Source organism: Trachemys scripta, chromosome 9, assembly GCF_013100865.1.
Source record: "Trachemys scripta elegans isolate TJP31775 chromosome 9, CAS_Tse_1.0, whole genome shotgun sequence".
NCBI lineage: Eukaryota > Metazoa > Chordata > Testudines > Emydidae > Trachemys > Trachemys scripta.
In genome coordinates this window covers 53,020,232-53,031,546 of record NC_048306.1, presented here as the reverse complement: position 1 = coordinate 53,031,546, position 11,315 = coordinate 53,020,232, and the positions used below count along the sequence as shown (strand labels likewise).

Sequence of the window (11,315 nt, the reverse complement as noted above, 5' to 3'; positions counted from 1 at the left end):
TGCCGGCTAAGAGGCCAGGCAGAGACGGGGCTCAGCCGGCACGTGTGGCCGTGAGGAGAAGCAAAGCGGAGGGGCAGGCTGCGTGGCCAGCTCTCAGAGGAGCAGTTGAAGCTGTGAGGCTGCTACAGTGAGAGCCTTGGCAGAGTCCTGCTCCCGGAAGTGCCCTGGAGGGGTGGAGGGTGTCTGCATCCAGGATGAGGAGGTCTCCAGAAGTGGTTGTCATGTGAGCTGGCTATGAGAAATTGTAGTGGATTCCTGAGCAGAGTGCCACCTGCCCGGGGTCTGAAGACAGGAGGGCAGGAGTGTTCCTGTGCATGGAGCCGGTGAAGAAGGCCCCCCGATGTCTGCTTTGCTGGTGGTCTGGGCTGTGCTCCTGCCCTCAGGGTTCACCAGCTACCTGGCCAGCGGAGGGACGTCATGGCGACATTGCACAGGTAGGAGCAGCTTGTCATGGGGGTTAGTACAAGTTGTTTGATAAGCAATTATTAGCCATCTTGCTGGGGGGGGCGGAACGGGGTGTGGAGGAGCTTGCAACCCACCTTCCAACCTCTGCACTCAACGCTGCCCTTCCAAATCTGGTAGATAATCACAAACATGTCAAACATTCCTCCTCTGGAAGAGCCTCAGCTGCAGTCCAGGGACCCTGATGTGGAACTACACCCAGCATGACTCAGCCATTGACAATGTCCTCCGGCCCTCACCCTTCAGCGCTGACTCTGACATAGGGTCAAATGAAGCTGGCGGACATGCCAGATATTTTGGGTCTGCCATGAGAGCCCACGAGTCCTGTTTGCCCGGGAATTTGATCCGGCAAAGTGGCCTAATCCGCACTCAGAGGCACAGCTGGGTTTGTTTCCTTCTCCCTCGAGGATCTTGTGCTGCCCCTCTGGACAGTTTGCTTTGCTTTAGCTTGGCTTCCAGTCACAACGGTTGGCAACCTCAATTCAACGGCACTTGGAGTTTTTGGTGAAAAAAAAATTCCTATGCCGTAACCTATGGATGGAAATTTGTAAAAGCGGGCGGGGCATCTGACTGAGCCAGAATTAAGTGAACTGCTGGGTCTGCTTGTGGGCTTTTGGCTCTGCAATTTATTAAAGATGACCTGATTTCTCTGCTAACGAGCTGGCTTCGGCATCATGCCAAGTATTGTGATGAATAGCATGTGCCCTGCCATTCATCCAACAACCTCCACTGAAAATAGGGAAGGAAATCAGGCAGTCCGGGCCTGGAGTATTACAGCTGCCATTGGCAGGGGGCTGCAGAAGAGGTGGCCAATAGTTACATGGATTTAATCTGCCAGGATATACTGTTGTCTCTGTGGCCTTTGTATTGCTGTAGGGGGAATGTGTAAGGGTTGTAAGCATGGGACGGAGGCAACTGCCAGCCGCCTGGATTTGCTGGTGTAAAATGGGCGTGGAGCTATTGACGGTGACAAGGGCTTTGTTTGGGCCAGCTAGAACCATTTCAGAACCCAGCCCAAATGTCCTCCATCCTGAACTGTCGTCATAGCAACCGATCTGGGTGCTCATCTGGCCCTCTGAGCATCGCCATCATTAATGGGACTTGATCCTTGCAGTCCCTGCCTCCCAGGGTGTTTGGTCCCCATTTAGTAGGCAGGGAACCACGACACAAGGTGGATGATATCACTTAGCAAGGTCACCCGGGAAGCCCATGGCTAAGGTGAGAATGAAAGCTGGGTCTCCCAAGGCCCTAGCCCTTCACCCATCTTTCCAGTAGGGGCTAGTTCCAATTTCTCCCATCAGCAAATCTCCCCAGGGACTCTGGAGTCCCATGCTGCAAGGTGACAGCTGACAAAGACAGAGTTCCTGGTAGGGCCATGGTTGCTGGGAGTGGGCAGGCTGGATGGGGGCATGGAAGGGGGGGAAGAGTGGGCAATATATAGCACATGGTAGAGGAGGAGGAGTGGCCCTTGTGGGGCTGCCACCTTGTTCTCCTGCCTCCAGTGGCGTCCTCTGCTTGCAGAAACCCATGAATACAGCGTGGCAGGGACAAGATTGGCTGCCCATGTGCGGGAGGAGAGCTGCAGGGGAATACAGCTGGGGGGGATCAGGACTCAGGCAGGTGGGGAGGATTGTGTGGAGGGGTGTGCAGGGTGGGATGGGGACTCTGGCTGGATGCTGCTGGGGGGCAGAGGGACGGAGTGTGGAGAGGGGGATCTGAACCAGCACTGTGATGGAGCCAAGATGGGGCCTGTGGCTGGGAGCTGGGGAAAGGAAAGACTGCTGAGTGGAACGGGGGCGCAGGGAGGTGAGTCGGTGATGGGGACTGGCCATGATGATGGAGGATGGGCAGTGGGGTGGGAGCAGGACTGGCAGTGCTTTGTGCTCAGGGTGGTCCCTAGCCCTCCTGGCAGGAGACCTGCCGTGGGGAGCCAGTGGGCAAAGGGAAGGCCGAGCATTTCTGCTGCACAGCAGCCACAGCTAATTAACTAGTGGGGCCGCTTAGCGATGTGTCTCCATGCAGCCAGGCCCCAGCAGTGCCCCTGCCCCTGAGCTGGGTGTGGGGCAGCAGGGCAGGTGCAGGTGATGATGTCTGCCTATCGCCGCCCCACAGCCGGGGACTGCCAGCAGCTCAGCCCGAAACCCCATCGCCGCCTTGCTTCACGTGCATGCTGGGTGCAGCCAGGCTGACACTGGGGTGCTGGGGGTCTGGAGGGAGGGGCAGCAGCAGATTGTGTCTTACTACTACGTTAGGTGAGAGTAGCCCTGGCGGATGGTGGCTCTCACTTTTCGGACTCTGCACAGACCTGCAAGACACTGCTGGGCCCAAAAGTTTAGTGGCAACACCCTTGTAAACACCACAGTGGATTCTGATCTGCCGTGCATTGTAGGTCCTATATGAGGCAGGGCTTGAGCCGTGTGCCCATGGCAGGCCCATGCCATTGAGCCCATATGCGCTGGATCAAGTTCACACACCGGGAAGAGTTTGAATCCCTTTCTGGACAGGCTGTCCCTGGGATCCTTTGCCGTGGCACTGCTGGAGTTAGTCATCTCTGCAAGGGGAGAGTCAGGGCTCATGGTGAGCCCACAAGCCTGAGCCTGCTGCGTAATAACAGTGCAGAGCGTTTATCATCTTTAAGTACTTTGCAGGCACCGAACACCCCTCCCAACAGCCCCGGGAGGTACCTAAGTACGTGCTATTATCCTCACTTCACAGCTGGGGAAACTGAGGCAGAGATTGAGTGTTTTGCCCAAGGTCACAGAGATGTCGGTGTCAGAGCCAGGGTTAGGCTCCATTCCTGCTGCTCAGGACCAGGCACACGCTCTTGCTTCATGATCATCTTGGAATTGGAGTCAGTTCTGTCCCTGCTGCTCTGGCAGCTAAAGCAAGGAGTGGCGGCTGCATTCACAGTGTGCTCTCTGAGCGGATTCGTGACACGCTTAACACAAAGTCTAAATGAAAACACTAAGAACGGAAAGGTAAGGAAAGCAGCCCTCAATACCCAGGCCCTGCCCAGACAGCGCCAGCGTCCTTGCAGGGAATGGGTAACACGACCCAATTCATATTGCAATATTGCTGGGTGGATGTTTCTAATTGAAGAGATTGCCCCCAAAATGACAGCTGGGAGTGGGAGCAAAGAACAAAGTGGGGTGGGGGGTGGGGATAAAGGAGAGAGAACAGGGACAGAGTTGCAGCAGTGCTGGGGCAGGCTGGTAGTACTGTAATTCGGAGAGCATCTTCTGGTGAGCTTGCTGTGCCCCAGGTGCCGTTCTAGTGCTGCCCCTAGGATGCGGGGGAGCTGCTGGGGGATCCCATTCACAGAACCTTCTTCACAGCTCTACTTCTGCATATGGGACGGAGACCCCGAAGGGCGGGAGGGGCAGAGATGGGGAGGGGGTTGGGAGGAGACCATTTTTATGCCAATGTTATGTCACTCAGCTCTCAGGGGATTTGATGGCCCATGGAGGCAGGTGTGCATCTCAACTGGGGGAGGAGGCCTAGCAGCCCAAGGCCACACCCACTCACTGTAGCGCTGTGACCAGTGAGCAGAGAACTTCAACACAGGGTGGTATCCCCCGCCTGCAGGACCTGCCCTGCAGCTGGGCTGGGGCCCATGCCTAGGCCAAGGGAAGGGCATGGGAGCTCTGAGGGGTGGCGCTCAGAGGAGTGAGCTGGAGTGACACCCGCGGGAGGCAAGGGACACTGCTTGGAGTGGCGGGAGCAGGGCAAGGAGCTGGCACCCCGAGGGCTGGCAGTGGTGCTGGCGGTACCCTTCCTGGAGGCCGGTTCGGCACCCAGCTTCTGTTGCATCTTGAATTTTTGGTCTGAAATGCCCCAACTGGGGGAGGAGAGAGGAGGAACAGTGCATAAAGGGTGAATCAGAGCGCAAAGGACATGGGGTTTCCTAGATATACCTCTAGAAACGCTTAGCCGGCTCTCTTCTTGGTCTGTCTCATGGTGGTTTGAGCTCCCGGTTGGGCAGCTCTGGGGCACTCAAGGCAGGCTGGGAACTGGGTTTCGTGGCCCATGAATGTGTCTGCGATTTCAGGTTTTCTTGTTCTTTGTTAGGACGGAAGCATGAGCTGAGCCGAGCCAATAGTCCTGTGATTCAGGCACTCACCTGGGCTGTGTGGGACCCAGGTACAAGAGCCAGCAATCCCTGATTCAGACCAGGCCCTTGAACCTGGCTCCTCCATATCCAGGTGCCTGCCCCAGCCCCCTGGATGCTGGCTGGTCTAGGGAAGGTGACTTTCTTTCTCTGGCCACAGATTCCTCCCTTGCCCTTACGCAAATTTAGTCCAGACTGTCGCATTCCTGCCAAACAATTGTTCTGAAAAAACTGGCATTTGACAAGGAGATGGGGGGTCGGGGGGAATGGGACTGCCTGGGCCAAAAGCCAGGGAAGGGATGGTGCGGGGAGGCTGAGATTGGATGAGGAGCCCAAGGAGGGAGTCTGGGACTGGGAGCCAGTGGTGGGGGAGGGGAAAGACTGATTGAGCCAAGAGTTGTGAGCGGGGAACTGGGACCAGCTGGACAAGGGGAATGGGATTGGGATGTGAAGCCTGAGAGTGGAGACTGGTCCTGGGTAGGCAAGGATAATGGGACTGAAAGAAGGAGCCAGTGGTGGGGAAGAGCCAGGACTGGGACAGGGACAGATTGGAGGGGACAGGGCAGAAGGGGAAAATGAGCAGAAGAGAACACTCCTCTCCGGAGCATGAAATAGAACCTCAGATGCCTCTGAACTGGGATTGGCTGTGAAACCTACTGGCATCCAGATGTCAAAGTGCGTGTCTTGCCCCCTTTTATGCTGGTCAACACAGAGGATAACAACCTACTACTTCTCTCAGGTACTCTGTTAGCTCAAGCGGCAGAGCTCTGTGCCGTGGATCTAACGGTTCCAACCCTGCTGATTAATCAATATGATGCCACAAGATGGAATTTCTGTTTTTCAGTTTGCTTTGTTAAAAATCTAGGAAATTACCCACAAAACAACTATGTTAAAAGCACCTGATTAAGGTAGCTAGGGTCAACTTTAAGTTTGCCTTTGCAAACTTAATTTGGCCCTCTGGGGTATATGCATTATGAGACAGTTTTAAATTACATGATCACCTCCTATTTTTTCCAGAGGACCCCTACCTCATTCAGGGCACAGGATGGAGTTGCTCTGGGGATAAGTCATGGCGGTGTAGTGAATGAAGCTTTTGTCTGTAGGCCCTGTCTCATTTGTTGCAGAGACTGAAAGGTGATTAGTGAACAAGGCACGGGTTTGCAGGTAGAGAAAAGGAGGATCTCAAGTTCAGGCAGTTGAATGCTGCCCTGGAGAACTGGATTCTGTGCCTGCCTCTGCCACAGAATTCCTAGGTGTCTCAAATTGAGCCCCCCAAATTAGTGGAAACTTTTGACCTTAATCACTCTGTGCCTCAGTTTCTCAGCTGTAAACTGGGGATAATACCCCCCCCCGTCATTTCACAGGGCTGTTGTTATAATAAGCTATGAAGCACTTGGATACTATAGTGATGAGGGCCATAGAAAAGACCACGAGGAGATTAATAATTCTGCCTTTAGAAAATGGTTTGAATAGTTTGCAATAAATAAGTTCTGGGGTCACACCCTGAACAACAAGGAGAATACAAATATTGAATGGCTGCTCATTAAGTGAGCACCATCCATCCTGTGCACTGAATGAGGCAGGTGTCCTGTGGAAAAAAAGACTATGTGATTATGTCATTAAAGACCATATCATAATGCACACACACAAGGGGGCCACATTCAGGTTGCATGGACAACATTAATTATGGCATTTCCTATCTGTTGACTTCACAACCTTACTAATGTTCTTTTCATGCAATTATTTTGTGTGCAAAATATTTAATATTATAAAAATGAAACCTTTCAATAAGGTCATTTTAATCTTTCCAAATCAAAAGGTTTTGGAATTTCCATTCTAGGAAATTTTCCAAATTTCAACTTTTCCTCCCGATTTGGACCAAAAACCAATTTGGAAAGTTTTGAATTTCCCCTGGGATGGAAATTCTGTTTTCTGGGCAGCTGTAACACTTTGATTGTGGGTACCCTAAAGAGCTGACAATCTCGCTGTTACATGTTTGTGCTGTGCCTAGCACAATGAGGCCCTGAGCCAGTACTGAGGCCACGAGAGGTCATTGTAATACAAATAAGACTGCCTCTTTCAGTGACTTGTAGTTCTATTCTACTCACAAAAATGACCATGGCTGTATGCAGTGTAGGGGTAGCTGTGTCAGTCCTATGATCATAGAGACAAGGTGTGTGAGGTCATATCTTTTATTGGACCAACTTCTGCTGATGAGAGAGACAAAAATGTCCAGTAAAAAACATTACTTCACCCACCTTGTCTCACAAAAATGACCAGACTGGTTTGAGTGCAGGCAATATTTGCTGTCTGTATTGGCAAGCACAGCTCTAAATACAATAACACATTCAGCCAATCCCTTATGCACTGAAATGCACCTATTTTCTTGTAAGAGCATTCAGACTTTTTTTTCTTATCTGTGCAGTGCTTCCACCCTGGGGAGAATAGTGTTTCTTTTTGCCAAAGGTAAGAGGTAGCTCCCCAGATTCCAAGACATGAAAGCAGCCAGATTTCAAGATCTTTACACTGACAAACTGCTCTAAACCACCCCAGCTGCTGCTCTAATCATTAATGAGGTTTTGTGTAATCACCAGCTGTGTTTTAATAATTAACAGTGCCTGTAATGTGGGAGCTGAACCAAAACACAAATCCTTGTCTTTGGTTTTAATTGAAGATCAACTTGAAGGGATGGTGGCTCTCCATCATATTAAAATCTGACTGCAAGCTATGGAAAGCTTGGGTGCAAGAACAGCTCCCATTAATACAACTTATGAAACTCTTCATTCCAGATGCATAGCCCTGTGGGAAATGAACTTCAGATGATTCATCTGCACAAGGCAGCTGTGATTAGGGAAAGAATCTATGAGCTGCTACCAGCTGATGGCAATGTAAATCCATACAGAGCTGGGAACCCTCTGGTTCTAGGCCTCTAGTTCTTCAGAAGTACAGATGTCTCCCACGTAAGCCAAAGAAGCTCACCCTCTGCTGAGAGTTAGCTGGCCACAGGAGAGCATCACAGCCCAGGCCCACCGCTGACAGAAATTCTGGGCCCCAGGACAGAATAGTCAATGGGTCTCCCACACGTGCACAAGTTGCGCCCGCACGGAAGTGGCCCGCCTGACATTTGGGCGGTGCTGCGTCTGTGCTGGCTGGTGCCAACCGAGCTGCCAGCTCCCCTGTTGGGCCTGCTCTTCTGGCACGGCCAGGGCTTCCACATGCCCGTCTGGTGGGGTTGCTTAATTGCGCAAACCCAAAGACCCTTGACCTGACCCCTATCCCACACCTTCCCTGAAACCATGCCCCTGTCTCACCCCTTCTCTGAGGCCCCGCCCCTGCTCACTCCATCCCCCCTCCCTCCGTCGCTCACTCCTCCCACCCTCACTCACTTTCATTAGGCTAGGGGTCGGAGTATGGGGTGCAGGTTCTGGGAAGGAGTTTGGGTGTGGGAAAGGGTGAGGGGTCGGGCTTTGGGAGGAGTTTTGGTGCGAGGTGCAGGCTCTGGGCTGAGGCAGGGGGTTGGCGCTGGCCAATGGAAGCTGCGGAGTTGGTGCTCAGGGTGGGGGCAGCGCGCAGAGACCCTGTCCCCAGGGACTGCAGGGACGTGCCGGCCACTTCCAGAAGCAGCACAGAGCAAGGGCAGGTAGGAAGCCTGCCTTCGCCCTGCTGTGGCGGTGGCTGGGGTCCCCCTGGGCCCTTTTAAATTGCCTGGGCCGCGGAGCAATTGTCCCCTTTCTCCCCCCCACCCCGTCAGCGGGCCTGTCACAGTCTCCGACACATACAAAGTTGGTGCATGTATTCGGTTGGGATCTTCTGTATTGGCCTAGCTTTAGTCCTATTGAAGTCAGCGGGCATTTTACTATTGACTTCAATGGGAGTTAAGTTAGGTCAGTGGTTCTCAAACTGTGGGTTGGGACCCCATTTTAATGGGGTTGTCAGGGCTGACTTAGCCTGAGCCCCACTGTCTGGGGCCGAAGCCTGAGGGCTTTGGTTTCCCCTCCCCCCCCCACGCCCCCAGACAGCAGGGCTTTGGCCCCCTACCTGGGGTGGCAGTAATCAGGCAGGCTCAGGCCTCGGTCCCCCCTCCTGGGGTTGTGTAGAAGGGGGTTGCGGCGCAATGAAGTTTGAGAACCCCTGAGTTAGGTCATTGTTGAGCCCACCCTACTGTTAGGTCAGACTGTGCAGCGAAGTCAAAGCTGCCTCACTGCTAATGCAGCAAGCAGTGAAACGCTTTGGGCAACAAGCAGCAAAACATGAGATGCCATTGCAGGCTGGATTGCCAGTTATTAGATCCAAGCAAAGCATCAGGACCCTCCAGGATCTTGGCATTGGCCAAGGCTGAGCTGATAGGCCCCCGTTGCCAAGGCTCAGGAAAGATGTGGCGCTGCCCCACCCACCCATCCTTGTGGTGCTGGGCTCTGGAACGATACTCTGCAGGCTCGCACTGGTGTGGCTCCTAATCTGTTGTTCTAACATCTCCATTTTCTGCTCAGCTCATTTCTTGCCTGCAGAGGGGGTGGGGTGGCCAGGTGTCCGGTTTTCGACTGGAAAGTCTGGTTGAAAAGGGGACCTGACAGTGTCTGGTTAGATCTACTGACTGGACACCCAAAGTTCAGTTACTGTGGGTGGGGGAGGTGTTGAGGTGCTGGTCATCATCCACGCCAGCCCCTACTCAGCTGGGGACACCTCCTACCTGTGTTGGGTGGCTGCAGCTCCCAGCCCCGGCTCCACAGGCAAGTTCCTCCTCACCTGTGTAGGGGGGGGGAAGTGGGGCAAGAGCAGTGAGTGATGGGAAAGAAGAGTGAATGGGGGTGGGGCCTTGGAGGCAGAGGCTGGGCCTCGGGGGGAAGAGGCAGGGCAGGGAAGGTTCTGGCACTCCTGCTAGAGAGTCTAGTTTTTAAATATTACAAATTTGGCAACCCTACTGCAGAATCATTTCACATGGCACCTCTTTTCTACTTGTTCTGCAAAGCTCCATGGGTTCCCCAAGGAAACAGAGCATATCCAAATCTGTTGTAAGAGGCTACAGATCCTGCTGAAGTCTCTGGGTCGTGTTCAGTAGTGGTGTAAGCTACCATCAGCTATGCATGGGTCACAAAATGCTACCCCCCAGGTGGTAGAGAATTCTGATTGGATAGTGTTTTACTTGTCCAAGTCTCAATGACTAAACAAGCTGCAAGGCAGTGGAGGATCCAGCCCTTAGCACTGATTCATAGTTACACAGATGTTAAGGTCAGAAGGGACCATCAGATCATCTAGTCTGACTGCCTGTGTAACACAGACCAGAGAGTATCACCCAGTGATTACTGCATGGAGCCCATAATGTTGGTTGAGCTAGAGTGTATTTCTGAGGGTGTGACTGCAGCAGGCATAGACAGCTAGCTGGCTCAGGGCCTGGAGCAGTGGAGAACAGGCTTCAGTACAGGCTAACCACCAAGTAATTAGCCAGGGGTCTGAGCAGGTTCATACAGCCCACGCTGAAGAGTGCTCTCTGCACTGCTAGCCATATGTGAGCTAGCTCAGGTAGATCTACTCCAGCTGCACACCGTGTGACTGCAACACAGGCCTACCCATAGAGAGACAGCCATTGTTCTCTGGAAGAAAAGTGTACCTAACTGTGTGACCCTTCCAGACCAGAGGCTATGGGGAAGGGCTGGAATTTGATGAGAGCTAGGTAGAGCTGAGTAAATTCAGGGAGTGGACGGGAAGAGACTTTCCCACAATCATTGATTTGAATTCAAACACAAATTCAATTTCAGCCTTGTTCATGACCCTTCGCAGCTGGCTTGCCATGAACATTTAAGCAGCCAAGGCTTAGCAGAAATAGCAGCTAAAAGCAAATGTTAAGCTTGAATGCACGCATTTTGGCTAAAAGGGAATTTTGAATTGTAATTTGTTTGAATTGTACATTTGATGTCTCATTACATAAATTAGGGGGCAGAAATAATAGCCTGTGACTTACGATATTAACCATCGTGGAGCCATATTCCAAATTCAAATGCAGATTATTTCCAACTGAGTTTTCATGAGCTCTTCATATAAGGAAAATAGCCAGGAAGAAATGAGCAAGGAGTTTGGTGTAATGCATGCAATCAAAAACCCTGTGATTTGTTTGCTAACCTTTTACCAGCAGAAGAAGAGGTGAAATTCAACAAATAATGTGTTCACTCATAACCCAACTAAATATTGGGTGCTCCACTAGGAACCTGGGAACTTCTCTGTTTAATTGGATTATGGAAAGCAGGACAAATTTGTATGAAAAATGTGAATTTCATTCCCTAAAATGTAACCAGTTCAAAGGGAGGGTACAGCATGGAGCCGACAAACCCCAAAGCAACAAGAATGGCTGTGTCCCAGAATGGTGAGAAATTGAACCTGGAATGGTATCCAGGATCATCTCCTTGGTGCCACAGAGTGCTGCCAGCCAGCCCAGCTGCTCCACAGATGAGGTTTAGGTTTCCCGAGTGCCTGTGGAGTTTTATTTCACTCTGATCTCATGGTGCTGGCCCACTGGAAATGCATGGAGACTCACACGGAGTAGCGTCGTACTCAACTGCGTTTAGTGAGCCTGCTCTCTGAGCAGCAAGGTGCTACTCCCCAGGAGTAAGGGGATCAGAATCTGCCCCATTGCGGGTAGAAAATATTCACTTGCTACAGACACCTGGAGAATCTCACATTGAATTCTGGGAGTTCCCAAAGCAGGTACTAGTAAGCTCTTTGGGGTGGGACGGTCTCTTTGTTCTGAGTT

The 11,315-nt window shown here is 52.1% G+C and overlaps 1 protein-coding gene across 1 annotated transcript in view; it reads left to right on the top strand.

The window, feature by feature from the left end:
- Positions 1-340: 340 nt before the first annotated feature.
- Positions 341-11,315, top strand: part of TSPEAR (thrombospondin type laminin G domain and EAR repeats) — a 78,268-nt gene continuing 67,293 nt past the window's right edge. The window contains exon 1 of the mRNA XM_034782140.1: positions 341-434. Coding sequence (XP_034638031.1) covers positions 341-434 — 94 coding nt within the window. The remainder of the gene's footprint in view (positions 435-11,315) is intronic.